Source organism: Bombyx mandarina, chromosome 15, assembly GCF_030267445.1.
Source record: "Bombyx mandarina strain Sakado chromosome 15, ASM3026744v2".
Lineage (NCBI taxonomy): Eukaryota > Metazoa > Arthropoda > Insecta > Lepidoptera > Bombycidae > Bombyx > Bombyx mandarina.
In genome coordinates this window covers 5,430,621-5,446,952 of record NC_143221.1, presented here as the reverse complement: position 1 = coordinate 5,446,952, position 16,332 = coordinate 5,430,621, and the positions used below count along the sequence as shown (strand labels likewise).

The 16,332-nt window shown below is 40.0% G+C and overlaps 3 protein-coding genes across 3 annotated transcripts; 2 read left to right on the top strand and 1 right to left on the bottom strand.

Moving 5' to 3' along the window:
• The first annotated feature begins 1,225 nt into the window (after window positions 1-1,225).
• On the top strand, window positions 1,226-6,320 carry ND-ASHI (NADH:ubiquinone oxidoreductase subunit ASHI). The gene is made up of 3 exons (XM_028177704.2): window positions 1,226-3,351; window positions 3,425-3,642; window positions 6,024-6,320. The coding sequence occupies exons 1-3, from the start codon at window positions 3,216-3,218 to the stop codon at window positions 6,234-6,236; spliced, it is 567 nt and encodes a 188-aa protein (XP_028033505.2). The 5' UTR covers window positions 1,226-3,215; the 3' UTR covers window positions 6,237-6,320.
• A 4,298-nt stretch (window positions 6,321-10,618) lies between these two features.
• On the top strand, window positions 10,619-14,284 carry LOC114245533 (argininosuccinate synthase-like). The gene is given in 6 exon segments (XM_089732830.1): window positions 10,619-10,640; window positions 11,272-11,348; window positions 12,061-12,152; window positions 13,448-13,596; window positions 14,119-14,200; window positions 14,202-14,284. Coding segments are annotated over 6 exon segments (489 nt in total). The 3' UTR covers window positions 14,269-14,284.
• A 146-nt stretch (window positions 14,285-14,430) lies between these two features.
• On the bottom strand, window positions 14,431-16,053 carry MED22 (Mediator complex subunit 22). The gene is made up of 3 exons (XM_028177719.2): window positions 15,692-16,053; window positions 15,465-15,566; window positions 14,431-15,013 (listed from the first exon to the last, which is right to left on the bottom strand). Exons 1-3 carry the CDS (start codon window positions 15,786-15,788, stop codon window positions 14,796-14,798), a joined length of 417 nt encoding a protein of 138 aa, XP_028033520.2. The 5' UTR covers window positions 15,789-16,053; the 3' UTR covers window positions 14,431-14,795.
• Window positions 16,054-16,332: the final 279 nt, after the last annotated feature.

Here is a 16,332-nt window from a genome sequence, read left to right as displayed (position 1 = left end):
ACAAATGTGGGAAAATGAAACAAAGCCGTTGGACGTAACTTCTCGGGATCCTCCAAAAAGTCTACTGAAAAAATCTCAGTAAACGACCACCATTTTACTGAGATTATATTTCATCCCATATCATTTCATCTAATTTCATCCCAGTTGATTAATGTCTCAAATTCTTCATTTCACTCCATATTATCATTTTTCATAAAAATATCCCATATCACATCATCTTAACTCATTTCAATTCATTTCATTTCATATTTCATAAAAAAAGATATAAAAGATTAGGCTGTATGGTGTGATATATTTGACTTTCCATTTGGAAAAATAAAACTACTACTACTACTAAAATACTACTACTTCTATTAATATTTACGAGTCATTAAGGACGAAAAAATATTAAAAATTGCAATCGAGGGGCTAACTTGTAGATATATTTTTAATATTTTTTAAAAAATAAATAAATGTAGAACAAACAATTATTAACAATGAACAATCAAGAACAAATGATGAACAAACGAATTAATAGAAAATAAGTAGAAAACAGGAAAAAAAAATTTTTTTGAGGGGCTAACTTCTAGACATGTGTAAGTAATGCGAGTGATATTACTCCGGTAATATTACTCTACGATGTAATGCAACATCACACATTACGCGAAGGAAACAAACATCACACTATCACCCAACATGTTTCTTTCTTTGTCGTGTAATGTTGCATATTACACGAACGGAACCGAGCGAGCGAGACAGACCGATCGACCAAAATAAATGAGCAAGCGACACGGAATTATTCCTAGTGATTTTGAACCGTATGCCCTAGCCGCTAGGTACATTTTTATACCTATGGTACGTCTGAATTTTAATATAGGTATTTGTGTTTATATTTTTCATGCGGCCAGCCAGTAGTTCCCCGCAAGTAGTTACTTAATTTTTAATTCGCAACTTTTGTAAAATCGCTAGTCGCTCGTAATTGTTTAGTAATATTTCATATTAATTTTTGTGTTTGAATTACTTAAGCACTTGTTTGAAAATAGTTTTATTATATGTTTTAATGCGTGTTTAATAAGTGAAAGAAAGAACGGCGTCTAAATGAAAGTACAGTCCTCTTTGGATGCACTTTGAGGAGACCGCGCCGAAACAATGCATCTACTGCTCTCGTATATTAACATTATTGTCGAGCTCAATTTGCAGTCTAAGTCGCCATATGAAATCCGTTCATCCCGCAATAAATTATATTAAGTAAAAAATAAAATTATTATATTATTAAGTAAGTCAATCTCTGTCAAGTAATTTAACAGTGTATTACAATACAAAGTTCATACTTTGTATTGTAATACACTACTGTAATGACACACCCGAATCATTACCTAAGTGATGTGTATGAACACATCACTTAAGTAATGATTCGGGTGTATAGATACAATGTATTCGTCGTCACAGTATCTATTGAACGCACCGAGTAATGTTAAGAGTGATGTGTAATGTTTTCGAGTAATATCACCTGTCGGTAAAAGTGATGTCATATCACATTACATTGAGAAGTGATGTTTTGCGCAAGTCTACTAACTTCATTCACCTTACTTCTCTTTAAACTTCAGTGCTATGCGCCTGTAGATGACGTTTACACTGTGGACGTTTGTTTGGAGTACGGTACTAGTTCCATTTTTCCTACCGGAAAGGCGAAGGTATACGGCCTAATCTTATGCATTCACTGATTCATAAGAAATGATCTTTAGGGAAATTAAATGAAGTTGAATAATTTGTCAATCAAATTAATCAATTGAGATGAAGATACCCTTACTAGGAGCGTCGACTATCGGAGAGTTACTTAAAACTCGTATTGAATCGGGAGTAAGCACGATATGTCTGAACGTTCTATCTTTAGTAGGCTATCCGTCCTCCCGACGATGGACAAATAGATCCGATAGGAACTGATAGCAGTTCCCATCGGATCTATTTCGTCGTCGATAGGTTATTGAAACGCAAGTAAGGACAAAAAGACAGACTTGTCTATCTTCAGTAACCGAAACTACGGATAGATAGGTTATTGAAAACGGCCGTTACTGATAATTGGAGATAGCTATCTATTCGTTATCTCAGACAGGATATTGAAAACGGGTGTTAGAGGAGGCCTGTGTCCAGTAGTGGACGTCGGTGGGCGGAACGATATAAGATAGATAGTTACGGTAATGTAAAAGCCTGTCATGAGTTAAAAAGTAAAACAATCGATAGACGTGAAAAGTTCTACACCTAAATGAAATCATAGATAACTAAACCTACCTAATAACTAAATTTAAAACCACGAATGTAGCGAAAACTTCGCATAGTCATTCGCAAATGTCGTCCCTCACTTGCGGGTTTGCGTATTCGTGCGCATGTGAGTGGCCGGTGTAAAAATAAAAGCCAATAAATAAATAAAAATACATGTGTGCAATTCACACGTGGTAGAAGTGAAACCTTCCAAAATTAAAATACAATTATAATAAAAATAATAAAATTTTGTCATTAGTAAATAATTGTAAGGTAGCGCCCTCTGTGAATTGATATTTTAATTTCACGTATAATCCTAAATTAAAATTCACTACAAGACCTTTCATACACACGTTAGTATTAAAAAATCTCACAGATGGCGCTGTATTAAATAGTATGTATATTTCTGTCGCATTCTTTTGTATTTGTGTCTCTTACCTGCCGTTTTTTCCGTTGCATCCGGTTTGAAATCACAACGATTCTAAAGAAGTTTTCACTTCAAAATAGGTTTTTTTTTTAAGTGATGTTATGACCTGTTAACTAAGACCTTTAAGTCATGTCTTATTTTAATTTATATTCTTATTTTTATGAAAAACGATAATATGGAGCTTAATGAAATGAAAATAATTAATTTGAGACGTTAATCAACTGGGATGAAATTAAATGAAATGAGACGATATGGAATGAAATATAATCTTAGTAAAATGGTGGTCATTTACAAAGATTTTTTCAGTGGACTTTTTGGAAGATCCCGAGAAGTTGCGTCCAGCGGCTTTGTTTCATTTTCCCACATTTGTGCACTTTCACAGATATTAAACAGTTAATAAACCACCGTTATTACACGTTTAAACCTGAAGAAACACTAAATAGACAAAATAAAACAAATCACACAACTTCACTCCTCGCGTTCCGGCCAAAAAGTCATAAAAATTATGTGCTAGTTATATGCATAGATTATACACTATTTGAGAGGTTGTATGTCTTCTAAGTGTACTGTCTATGGTTGTATGTTTCTAAATGTAAAGATGTCTTCGTTACTGAAAAGAGCTCTGTTCAACAACTCTCAATCCCTAAGAAAAACGGCAGCTCTGTTTTGCAATGCCACTAGGAATCGTAAGCCTTCGTTTTCATTACTTTAGACACAATTTTGTACTGTACAGGTGTTACGTCATTTCTTGTTTTTCAGATTGGAATTACCAGTACCAACCTGGTCCTTATCCGAAAACACCAGAAGAACGGGCTGCAGCAGCTAAAAAATATGGAATGAGTGTAGAGGAGTATACTCCCTATCCTGAAGATATGGGCTATGGTGATTATCCGAAGCTACCTGATATTGGTGAGGACTCCAAGGATCCTCATTATCCTTATGATAACCCGGAATTGAAGAGGAATTTCAATGAACCGGTACGTCTCCAACATTATCACAACATTGACTTGATTACTATAGTATCAATTATGTGAATTATCAATTATACTGTGGGCTTTTATAATTCAAATGCATACCCTATAACCAAACTAATTTACTGTTTTGAGTCAAAAATACTAAAATTTAATCTGCAATCTATAGTAATATAGATGGAGGATAAATGCAATTGTTCTGAATCCTTTAATGTAAAAATTGACTAGTGCAGAAGTATTCCGTGTCATTAATATTGAGTTTTACAAAAAGTTACTACATTTCTAACTAACATCTTCTGAAAGCAAACATGGAATATTTTTTACCTTTGCTTAAAATATAATAAAAACACACAACTAACACACACAAGTAATAGAAAAATTAAAAGTCACAATATTTGACTAGCCTAAATTATTTATTTATTTTAATGGTAAATCAGCAGCTATTACTTGTTAATTAAGAGTAGATCCTGATCTGATATTTTAAAAGAAATAAATCTATCAGGATATATGTTTCGTCGCACTTAACTTGTTCAAGTTATATATATATCTATCTTTTTTTTCATTTTTTTATTCGGGCTAGGAGCTGAAGTCATGGCCTAAAGGATAAGACGTCCAGTGCATTTGTGTTGTCCGATGCACCGATGTTCGAATCCCGCAGGCGGGTACCAATTTTTCTAACGAAATATAGTTAGCAGTTGTTCACGATTGACTTCCATGTTGAAGGAATAACTTCGTGTAATAAAAATCAAACCCGCAAAATTAGAATTTGCGTAATTACTGGTGGCAGGACCTCTTGGGGGTCCGCACCGGTAGGTACCACTGCCCCGCCTATTTCTGCCGTGAAGCCGTAATGCGTTTCGGTTTGAAGGGTGGGGCAGCCGTTGTAACTATACTGAGACCTTAGAACTTATATCTCGAGGTGGGTGGCGCATTTACGTTGTAGATGTCTATGGGCTCCAGTAACCACTTAATAGCAGGTGGGCTGTGAGCCCGTCCACTCATCTAAGCAATAAAAAAAAATAAGAAGCTGAACCTTCTACAAGGTCGTAACCCTTCCTCCGCATCCTCGACACGGCTGCACGAATCTCCTCCTCTAAGATGCTCAGAGGGCCACCTCAGCAGAGGCATCACCGCTCACGTCACCGCGTGGCGGCGCGCCCATGGAGGGGGGCTTGAAATCCCTCTCCATCCGCGGAAACAGCCCGGAGACAATCTCCCGCAGCTGTCGAGGTTAGAGACGCTCTATCACCGGGAGCGCCCACGGCTGCAATTTCTCGCAGACCGTTTGGTACGGGCGCAACCAAGGATCGTGGTCGAGCGTCTTCATACTCTGAGATTTGGCCTCGCCGATGGCCCGCCGCAATGCTTCCTACTTCTGACGGCAGTCTGAATGCAGGCGGGGCGCTACCTCCGCGAAGTACGCATCGCGTAGGTGGCGACGGCGATGGCGGGCGCTTAGGCGGCGTGCCCGCACGCACTCCTCTCGGAGGAGCGCGATCTCAGGCGTCCACCAATACGCACCGCCGCCTGGAGCGAGACCGCTGACCCGGGGCATCGGCAGACCGAACCTCTATTCAGAAGAGAGGCCGGTCAAGAAAATATATATCTATCTGCCTTAACTTCAAATGAATAAAGAAGAAAAAGCAGTGTTTACTTAAGATAATTTAGTGTAACAATTGCTTACAATCTAAACTGTGATTTTCAAGAATCAAATATATTATTCATCTGGCACTCTATAATAATTTGATATTTGTAGAATTCTGATAGTTGTAAACATAAATTGTGTTCATTTACTTATAAAATAATGGTAAAAACCACAGCACTTGCTACAATTGCACGACTTGACACAAATGCACTGGCCATACAGGATTTTTCTCAGTTGTCTTAGAGCTTCCTGCAAACTTCCAGAAATAATGAAACCCATGTTTTCCAATCCTTTATTTATCAATACAATCAAATATAGACCGATTTAAGATAATTTTTTTTAAATATTCTGTGCAGATATTTTTAATAGTTATTAGAATATGCCAATACTTTTTAAAGGTGTTGGCATCATGAATGCTATAAACATACCTATATGCTTTGAGTTGAAATTAGGAAAGATCAAAAATTGACATTTCATTCATACACAGAGTCTTTAAAAATATAGGGTAAAGTATGTTTAAGATTGAATAAAATTAATAATTATATTATTGGAGGACAAACAAAGGTCAAACATATTTTATTAAAAATGTAATTTAAGATTTCTCATCAAAAATTCAAGCAATTGTATTCTTTTTTTTTATTGCTTCTATTCCTCAAAATGTTTTTCAAAATGGTCAATGCATATAATTCTTGTGATATATGTATAAATGTGATATTTTTTACAATAATATTTTATTCTTTAGTTGCACGCTACTGCAGAAATATTTGGTGGAGATCGCTGTGACATTAGCATAAGGCGAAGATTTTCACTGCTGCATCAATGGACTTGGTTTTTGGGTACTCTAGGAGGATTTGCTCTTCTAATGGTGTTTTTAGAAGACTATAAAATTGGAAGACCAGTTACAGCCAAGCAGATTCCTGGGCAGGGTGTTCATTACTTGTTCAGCCCAAATTAATGATTTTCTAGTGATGACTCAATTAAATTATGTAGTTACTTTTGTTGCTGTTTATGAGATAAATAAAAAATTTAAATGGAAAAATTTAATGCATTTTATTACTTAGTCATCGTTCTGCTAATGTACATCCATGCTTATGAAATAAATATGTGCCCAACCAAAACACAAATCGATTTTTGAGTGATTTCTCGAAACAAACACTTGGCTCAAAGTGTATCATTAACATACACATGTTTACATTTAATTGCATGCATGCACATACACACATTTAATTGTTATCCGGACCTACAATAGCACCATTCATTTCTTCCCGTGGAAGTCATAAATAGGTAGCTAGTGATCACTGAAGACATCAGTGTACTTAGTGCGAGTTTTTTAACGTTCTCGATAGCGTAAAAGTTAATCCAATTTTGTATGCAGTTGGAACAGCGCCCCTAGCGGCAAACGTAGACAAACGATCCCATTCCATACAAAAAAACTTTTATTTTTTTTTCCGGGCCGAGGGCCGAACCTCCTACGAGGTCCCCGCGCCTAGGGGGCGCGCGGGGTATGTAAGACTCAACGATCTGCAGGTGTTGAGAGCAGACCGCGGGCCCAAGGAATTTAGGGCCCACCCACTAAACGACTCCCCTGCACTCTTACACCCGGCGTCCGATCCGACGGGTCGTCGAGGCGATAGTCGACGACCAACGACGTCAGTCTCCGCGGTACGGCGGCCCTTCAGGCCGCCCGGGCGATGCCGCTGGTGTTCCGGGATACCCCGCTGGGCCAGAACCAGCCTGCCGGGTCGGAACGCGATACACCGCCGACCGGGTTGCTCTTCCACAGTATGTTCGGCGACGACAGCGACGACGAAAAAGCGGACCGCATCGCAGTCCGCAGCCGCCGACGCGTCGTCCCGTCCTCCTGGTGCCAGCGCGCTAGAGTGACGGTAGCGTGCTGCGCAGTCTCAGCCCCCTTAGGTCGCCCCGTGACCATCACCGGGAGGAGACTGCCTCCTCATAGGGGCCGGAGCTGGACAAACGCCCTCCTCCGACCCCCGGCTCGACGGCGGCGGCACGGCGCCGAGAGGGAGGAAGAGTTCTCCCTCTCCCGTTCCGCCGCCTCCTTCTGCGAGATGGTGGACTCGCAGAAGTCGAGCATCGCCTGCCAAGACTCATCGCTGCCGAGCATCGCAGCCACGACGGTCGGAAGCGACAAGTCCGGTCCTATTTTTGCAACGAGGACGCGGCGCTGCTCCGCGAAAGCGGGGCAGCACGCGAGCGTGTGCTCCGCCGTGTCCTCGTTGCAGCCACTGCAATGGTGGCACTTCGGCGTCGGCTCCCTCCGGGCGACGAGGTGCAGGTAGCGACCGAAACAGCCGTGTCCCGTGAGCACCTGCGTCGCTCGGAAGGTGAGACGTCCTCGGTCGCGATTCACCCAGTCCGAGAGGACCGGGCGGATCGCCACGACGGTCCGTCGCCCGTAGGCGGGGTCCGCCAGGCGGCGAGACCACGCCTCGAGCACGGCACGCCGAGATTGAAGCTTCCGCGCTCGAACTTCCGCCACGCCGGGACGCGGCTCCCCCTCCATACAAATATGAGCTAACTTTTACGCTATCGAGAACGTTAAAAAAAAAAAAAAAACTCGCACTAAGCACACTGAGCTCTCTGAGAATCATACCAGCATAAAAGTTTCAAGTATTAATGAGCTTGATTAGGTATTTAATTGAATTAAATATTAGGTATTTAATTGAATTAAATATTAGGTATTTAATTGAATTAAATATTAGGTATTTCATTGAATTAAATATTAGGTATTTCATTGAATTAAATATTAGGTATTTCATTGAATTCAATATTAGGTATTTCATTGAATTCAATATTAGGTAGGTATTTAATTGAATTATCTCAGAGGAAAGGCGGAAATATAACGCCGCTTCCAGGTCCTACAAGAAGGTTATTGCCAGGGCGAAATCGTAGCACGTTGCTAGAATTGGCGAACTATTGAAGAGCTATCCCTCTGGAAGACGTGCTTTTTGGTCGCTCGCCAAAGCTGCAGAAGGAAACTTTTGCAGGTCTAGTCTCCCACCACTACGCAAGTCCGATGACAGTCTGGCCCATAGTGCGAAAGAGAAGGCTGACCTTCTGGTCAAACTCTTCGCCTCGAACTCGACTGTGGACGACGGGGGTGCCACACCACCGAACATCCCCCGGTGTGAGTTCCCTGCCGGAGATCTGTTTTACACAGTGTGCAGTCAGGCTGGAACTACGATTCCTGGACGTCCATAAGTCGAGTGGGCCAGATGGCATCCCTGCAGTGGTTCTGAAAACGTGCGCCCCTGAGCTGACGCTTGCGTTAACGCGCTTGTATCGCCTCTCTTATTGCGCTAACAGGGTTCCGTCTTCATGGAAGACCGCCCACGTCCACCCTATCCCCAAGAAGGATGACCGGTCGGACCCATCGAGCTATAGGCCTATCGCGATAACTTCCTTGCTTTCTAAGGTGATAGAGCGAATAATAAATACACAACTCCTGAAGTATCTTGAAAATCGCCAGCTGATCAGTGACTGACAGTACGGTTTCCGTCACGGTCGCTCAGCTGGCGATCTTCTTGTATACCTTACTCACAGGTGGGCTGAAGCCTTGGAGAGCAAGGGCGAGGCTCTTGCTGTGAGCCTTGATATCGCGAAGGCCTTCGACAGGGTCTGGCATATGGCACTTCTGTCGAAGCTACCATCTTACGGAATCCCCGAGGGTCTCTGCAAGTGGATCGCTAGCTTTTTGGATGGGCGGAGCATTACGGTCATTGTAGACGGTGACTGCTCTGATACCATGACCATTAACGCTGGCGTTCCACAAGGTTCGGTGCTCTCCCCCACGCTTTTCATCCTGTATATCAATGACATGCTGTCTATTGATGGCATGCATTGCTATGCGGATGACAGCACGGGGGATGCGCGATATATCGGCCATCAGAGTCTCTGTCGGAGCGTGGTGCAAGAGAGACGATCAAAACTTGTGTCTGAAGTGGAGAACTCTCTGGGGCGAGTCTCCAAATGGGGAGAATTGAACTTGGTTCAATTCAACCCGTTAAAGACACAAGTTTGCGCGTTCACTGCGAAGAAGGACCCCTTTGTCATGGCGCCGCAATTCCAAGGAGTATCCCTGCAACCTTCCGAGAGTATTGGGATACTTGGGATCGACATTTCGAGCGTTGTTCAGTTTCGGTGTCATTTGGAAGGCAAAGCCAAGTTGGCGTCCAAAATGCTGGGAGTCCTCAACAGAGCGAAGCGGTACTTCACGCCTGGACAAAGGCTTTTGCTTTATAAAGCACAAGTCCGGCCTCGCGTGGAGTACTGCTCCCATCTCTGGGCCGGGGCTCCCAAATACCAGCTTCGTTCATTTGACTCCATACAGCGGAGGGTCGTTCGGATTGTCGATAATCCCATTTTCACGGATCGTTTGGAACCTCTGGGTCTGCGGAGGGACTTCGGTTCCCTCTGTATTTTGTACCGTATGTTCCATGGGGAGTGCTCTGAGGAATTGTTCGAGATGATACCGGCATCTCGTTTTTACCATCGCACCGCCCGCCACCGGAGTAGAGTTCATCCATACTACTTGGAGCCACTGCGGTCATCCACAGTGCGTTTCCAGAGGACTTTTTTGCCACGTACCGTCCGGCTATGGAATGAGCTCCCCTCCACGGTGTTTCCCGAGCGCTATGACATGTCCTTCTTCAAACGAGGCTTGTGGCGTGCTTAATACTCTTATTAAGCACGCCGACCGACCGAGGGCGACCACTTCTTGACCTGTCATCTACACTAGAGTCTTCATTGTATCGTTTGATGGTACGATAAACGAATCTTTTGGTTATATTCAAATTTTTCAGTATGTTAAAAATTTGAATTGGCGCGTAGCCGCAACGATGCAACGCAATAACTGCAACACGGTCTTCTTTAAGCGTCCACTCCATATTTAAAAATGAGTAAAATTCTAAAAGTATACATTTTTATTTTCATGAACAATTCGAAATTCGAATTCAATAAACTTTTTTGTGGCCAGCATTCTAAAAGAAAAGTTTTTACTGTGTGACAATACTTATGACCTGACTAGTTATAAAACAAAGTCGCTTTCTCTGTCTCTATATCTGTCTGTCCCTATGTATGCTTAAATCTTTAAAACTATGCAACGGATTTTGATGCGTTTTTTTATATAGATAGAGTGATTGAAGAGGAAGGTTTATATGTATAATAACATCCATTAAATAGTGGAGAAATCAATAATAAATTACAGTTTCCGAAGCGAAGCGAGGGCGGTTCACTAGTTACTGATAATAAGGCGTAACGTAGTTAAGTTGCTGGTTATGAATAGTTAGCCATCTCTTCGGCTTCAAAACAATCATGCATTCCGCTTTGACGCATGGTACAACCGATATAAGTATATCGACGGTTGAAAGGCTATTTGGTTTAAGTGAAATTTTTGCAACTTTACATTTTACCACCATAGGTGGCCTAGTCCTGTAAAGTTTAAAATTTGGAAAAAATGGCATAACAAAAAACTTCTTCAGCCATTTCAATGGAGTAAACTTAATTGAAGCTCAGTTAAAAACATCGAACTGTTGGTATACCTACCAAACGCATTTTTAATTACAAAGATAAATATCGCGTATTAAGAGAAAGCTTAAAGCAAATAGCCTTATACCCTTCGATATGTACGTAAGTACCTACACTGGGCTCTGGTAACCATTTAACACTAGGCGGGCCGTGAGTTCGATCGTCCATATAAGTAGTAAAAAAACAAATCCCTTTTTATCTTTCCTAAGTAACTACCTATTTAAAACCGAGCACACGAGTAGGTATGTTTATTTTATTAATGTTGTTGCCTTTTCACACAGCGTGACATTTATTCTTTTTCACCATTTTATCACTTTAGGTTTAATTATCAACGCATAAACCTTTGATTCATTTCTCCCCATAGGATTGCCTGTTTCTTTACGAATTCCAAGTGGTCACGAAATGGCTCTAGCATGTAAACGATCCCCTTGTTATCGTAGAAACATTAAACAAACTAGGCAGCCAGCATGGGATTGGCAGAATAGACATAGTTGAGAATCGTTTTCTTGGATTGAAGGTGAGACTTAATCACTACTTTGGGTAATTCTGGTATAATAAAACAAGACTTCACAGACCATTTACTTTAGCTCAACCATAACGGACGAATACTTTTTTTTCTACCTATTCTAGTAACCTTGAGGGGTTATTCTAAATTCGTCAAACTAATACGATTTTCGCGAGTCGTAGCCTTAGTTAAAATTAATTTTACGATTATCTACTAAGCTGTCGTCTTTTAATGCATCTGTTAGCTTAAACGTGCTGCACAGACGGAATCATCAGATCATTGTAGCCGGAAAAAAACTATAAAAATCCAACTCAATTAAAGTGAGAAGTAATTCATTAATTTCAACGTCAGAAGAGCCCCAAATAGTGTCAATTATAAAACAAACAGAACATATCTGTAGCCTGATCGGCAAGCCATCCGGTAAGCCAATAACAGATGCACCGAACACTAACCAACTCGTGCTATATTATATCGACTGATGCGATTAAGCTTCTTTAAATCATCTGACAAGTAAAGTTTTCAAAGTGAGTAGGTACTTACCTAACATGAACTCACGAACAATTTTGATATCGAATGAATAGCACCGTGAAATGAAAGTCACTTTCAAAGTTAGTACACGTAATACTGATAGTAAGGTGTATCGTGAGGGTAGACCACCCATAAGTACTATCGTCGTGTTTATTTCTAGAAACATTGAGTCGTTCATTTTGGTATAAATTTTCAGTCCAGAGGTTTGTATGAAACTCCGGCTGGCACCGTATTACATGTGGCGCACGTTGATTTGGAAGCATTCACCCTCGACAGAGAAGTACTGAGGTACAGTTTCTTATTGTGATGAAAATAACTTACAAACAATCGTGGATGTGAAGTTTGTCTGCTTGTTTTTATTGAAAATTTTTAAAAAACCATTTTTTTTTTTTGTCAGGAGGAAATCGCCGGACTTCCGCCCTTCACTAGGGATGGAGGGCGGGGCATGTCGGAGTCGAACCGACTAAAACCTCCTGTCTCTCAACAACCAACGTCCAAACCTCGCATGAGACAAAACTCATGAAAAGGCAAAGGGGGAAAGTGAAGCGTTTAGTGCGGAGCACATCTCTCCCATCACCCTCCCCCTCGGGACGCCGGACTGGCGGTCGTCGGCGCCACGACCACCAGCCCTCTCGGTCGGCAGGCTATCCGAAGCCCGCCTAGATGGCGCCGGTTAGAATGGTCTATCCCACGGAATACCCCGCTGGGTCAGAACCAGCGTGGGTTGAGGATAGCCGGCCTTCCATCACCCGGATGCTCATGCATAAAACGCGTGCAGAGCAGCTTGCACGTCGTCTTCTTAGGCCCCCTTCGCCGGTCCCCAGGCCGACATGTGAGGGAGACCCGAAACACTTAGAGGGCCAGGGCTTGGGCGACATCCGCCTCCCTGGCCCCCGCTCGACGGCGGCGGGCCTGTGCGTCTCTCACGCGCCCCGCCGCCTCCTTCTGCGAGATGGTGCACTCGCAGAAGTCGAGCATCGCCTTCCACGACTCGTCGTCACCGAGCATCGATGCCACAACACTCGGCAACGACAAGTCGTTTCCTATTTTTGCGACGAGGACACGACGCCACCCCTCCCATGCGGGGCAGGCGACGAGCGTGTGCTCCGCCGTGTCCAAGTCGCAACCACAATGGTGGCACTCTACCGTCGGCTCGGCTCTGATCCGGTGCAGGAACTCACCGAAGCAACCATGCCCAGTGAGCACCTGCGTGAGCCGGAAAGTGAGGCGTCCTCTGTCACGATTCACCCAGTTCACAAGAACCGGGCGAATCGCCTCGACGGTCCTACGACCAGCCGAAGGATCGGCTAGCCGTCTGGACCATGACTCCAGCTTTAAAAACCCATACTTACATACGAAAGTGTGTTTGTTTGTCGTTTTTTAACGTTGTAACGAAGGAACCGATTGACATGATTTTCAAAGCGATAGTATCACACCAGGCGAATGACAAAGGCTGCGGCTTTTATTCGGAAAAAACATATTATTTCCACGGGAAACTATTCTTGACACTTTTCTTGTGACAACGCAGACGAAGCCGTGGGTAACAGCTAGTAAAAATATAATAATGATCTTCTAAATTGCAGAGTGAAAAAATATCTACAAGATAAAATGGCTGATTTTGTATATAACGGATTTTGGTTTTCACCGGAAGCAGCGTTTACAAGGAAATGCCTGGAACTATCCCAGGAGTCTGTTACTGGAACTGTTACCGTTCAGTTATTCAAAGGAAACGGTTAGTACGAATATGAACACAAATAGGCCAGGTTTTAATTTGATATAAAATTACGCATAAAATAACATTCTTTTTGAAAATAAAACCTTTTATAATATTTGATGAATATTACGAACGGTGAAAGGCTATTTGGTATAAGTGACATTTATATTTGTAATTAAAGGTGCTTTTTATTTGGTATTCGATGTTTTTACTTGAGCGTCAATTAAGTTTACGCCACTGAAATAGCTGAAGAAGTTTGTTTTGTCATGGTTTTTTTCCAAATTTTGGACTTCAAATGTCTCTCTTGTAAAGTTGTAAAATGTCGCTTAAATAGCCTCTCGATTAGATTTGATGACTATTGATTTGATGTATAGCTGGATTCTGTGTGAATTTAAAAAATCTCAGGTAAATCGGGCCGCGGTGCCCTTACGAGGATTGTTAAGAAATAATCGCAAATTTGAACCATTATAGTAATTTAATATGGTTTCTGCGACTTTTTTAAAATCGATATTTGTCGAATAAAACCTTAATTTGTTGCAGTTACCGTTCTGGCAAGAAAAAGTCCAAACAGTTTATACAACAAGGACCTGGTGTCCATGGATATCGCCGGAGGCTTTTCTCCGTACCGGTTTTATCAATATTAACGCAATTCGCTTGAAGGAATTCGCAAGATTATCCAATCTGAAATAAATATAGATAATGGCTTAAAGTTCATTTAATTGTAATAATATAGTACACGAATGGGTAGTGAAAATGATTATATTTAAGTCAGTCCCAGCTACTATTATATTCAAATTAAATGTCAATGATTGGAACATAGTATAGGTTTCATTATATTAAGCTAATGAAACGTTTACTTTTAAACTTAATGGATCATTTTATTTATGCTTATACAAAATAAGTCATAATAATTAAAATGTTTACAATCTCTTTTATTATAATATGTATGTTTATAATTATACTAAAATTAATAAATAAAACAACTACTAGTTCACATTGTGTCATGTTATAGCTTGTATGATGTATCAATACCTCAATTTAAGATCAGTATTTATGCTACAACTAGTTTCAATAATGCAATACAAACTTATATTTTATTGTTGGTAAAAGGTGAAAGATTTGGTATTTACAGTGATCATTAATTTTAAGTACATACAGAACTAATTAAATAAAGGATTCACTTTCAAGAACATTTCGCTTATATAAAAAATTAACATTTACTTATAAATACTGGTAAAATATTCATCTTCTAAATCATATAAATCTGCTGCAATATCATCCCTTAAAGACATTAATTTCTGGTCACACTCTTGTTGTTTTGTACGAAACAATTTTGAATTTTGGGTAATGGCTTCATTAACTGATGGAAAGTCATTGAGAATTAAATACTGTTTAATATCTGATACTAGTTTCATAAGTGATTCTCCAGCTCTGACTGAAATTAATATTAACATTATTTTTATTAAAATTGTTGCAATCCTATGCCATTTTATACATTCAACAAGAATATAATTATCAATTTTGGAGCACCCCTTATGTTGGCAGAACTTTTACCATTGTAATAAAATTTGATTATATTAATATTCATAAATATTATATATGTGGCTTCTTTCATTGCATAAGCATTGCATTAAGCCAAGAAAAGAATTGCATATTAAGTTTTATGAGTCTTTTGAATACAAAAGGTTTAATTCTTAAAACAATTATTAACAATAGCAATTTATAGTTAAGCATTACTGTGTTAAGAATTTATCCTATGAAGCTGCATTAATAAGGTTTCCCCATTAATAAAATTTCTTATTTTTGCCAGATTATAAATCAAAAACTTCTTCATTAATGCATTTAGTGTTCGTGTAGCCAGTAAATGGATTAAAGGTTAATATTACCTATATTAGCAGCCCTGACTTGCATTTCAAATGTGTCTTGTTCTATTTGCGTCATTCTATTTAGTTGAGATTCATTATCTACTTTTGCTAATTTTATTATTTCTGCAACAAAAAATGTAACATAGTTTTATCATAAATGATAAGATTCTTTTGTCGGTGAACTTGTTAAAAAAATTAGGTATGTTTATCAATGGTACCTTCTGTTCTATAGAACAAATACTATTTACCTTCAAAATTCTCTAACATGCTTTTGACATCTTCTTTTAATCTTGTAGTGTACGATTTAAGAAGTGCTTCTTTATTCTGAGGTAGACTCCGCTGCATGTTGGTTTGTGCCTTGTTACTTAAACTGGCGTAGCTTTTAATTCATTCGTATCACTTTTTGTAATATTTTCGGCAGTCTACAATAGAGATGTAACAAAACAACTCAACCCTAAAGTTACTTTACTTTTTGTACACAAAATTAGTAACTGTGTGGTGCAATTTAGTACACAACAAGAGTAGAATGTACCTACCAAGATTAGAAATTACAAATAATAACATCAAAATAACATGAACCTAACAAAAAGTCAGCCAATTTCTATATATTTTTTATGGGATTTTAAGACCTGGTAACTAAGACCTTTAAGTCATTGTAGTTTTTATTCTTATTTTTATGAAAAATGATAAAGTGGAGTGAAATGAAATGAAATGAAGATGATTAATTTGGGACATTAATCAACTGGGATGAAACTAAAGGAAAATAGATGATATTGGATGAAAAATAATATCAGTCAAATGGTGGTCATTTACTGAGATTTTTTCAGTGGACTTTTTGGAGGATCCCGAGAAGTTACGTCCAGCGGCTTTGTTTCATTTTCCCAAAATT

Bases quoted from the DNA above. Each gene is read 5' to 3' on its own strand.
- ND-ASHI (XM_028177704.2), top strand. From the start codon at position 3,216: ATGTCTTCTAAGTGTACTGTCTATGGTTGTATGTTTCTAAATGTAAAG. The intron at 3,352-3,424 runs GTAAGCCTTCGT...CTTGTTTTTCAG, and splicing joins TTGCAATGCCACTAGGAATC to ATTGGAATTACCAGTACCAA. The intron at 3,643-6,023 runs GTACGTCTCCAA...TTTATTCTTTAG, and splicing joins AGAGGAATTTCAATGAACCG to TTGCACGCTACTGCAGAAAT.
- MED22 (XM_028177719.2), bottom strand. From the start codon at position 15,788: ATGCAGCGGAGTCTACCTCAGAATAAAGAAGCACTTCTTAAATCGTAC. The intron at 15,567-15,691 runs GTAAATAGTATT...TTTTTGTTGCAG, and splicing joins CATGTTAGAGAATTTTGAAG to AAATAATAAAATTAGCAAAA. The intron at 15,014-15,464 runs GTAATATTAACC...TATTAATTTCAG, and splicing joins AGTCAGGGCTGCTAATATAG to TCAGAGCTGGAGAATCACTT.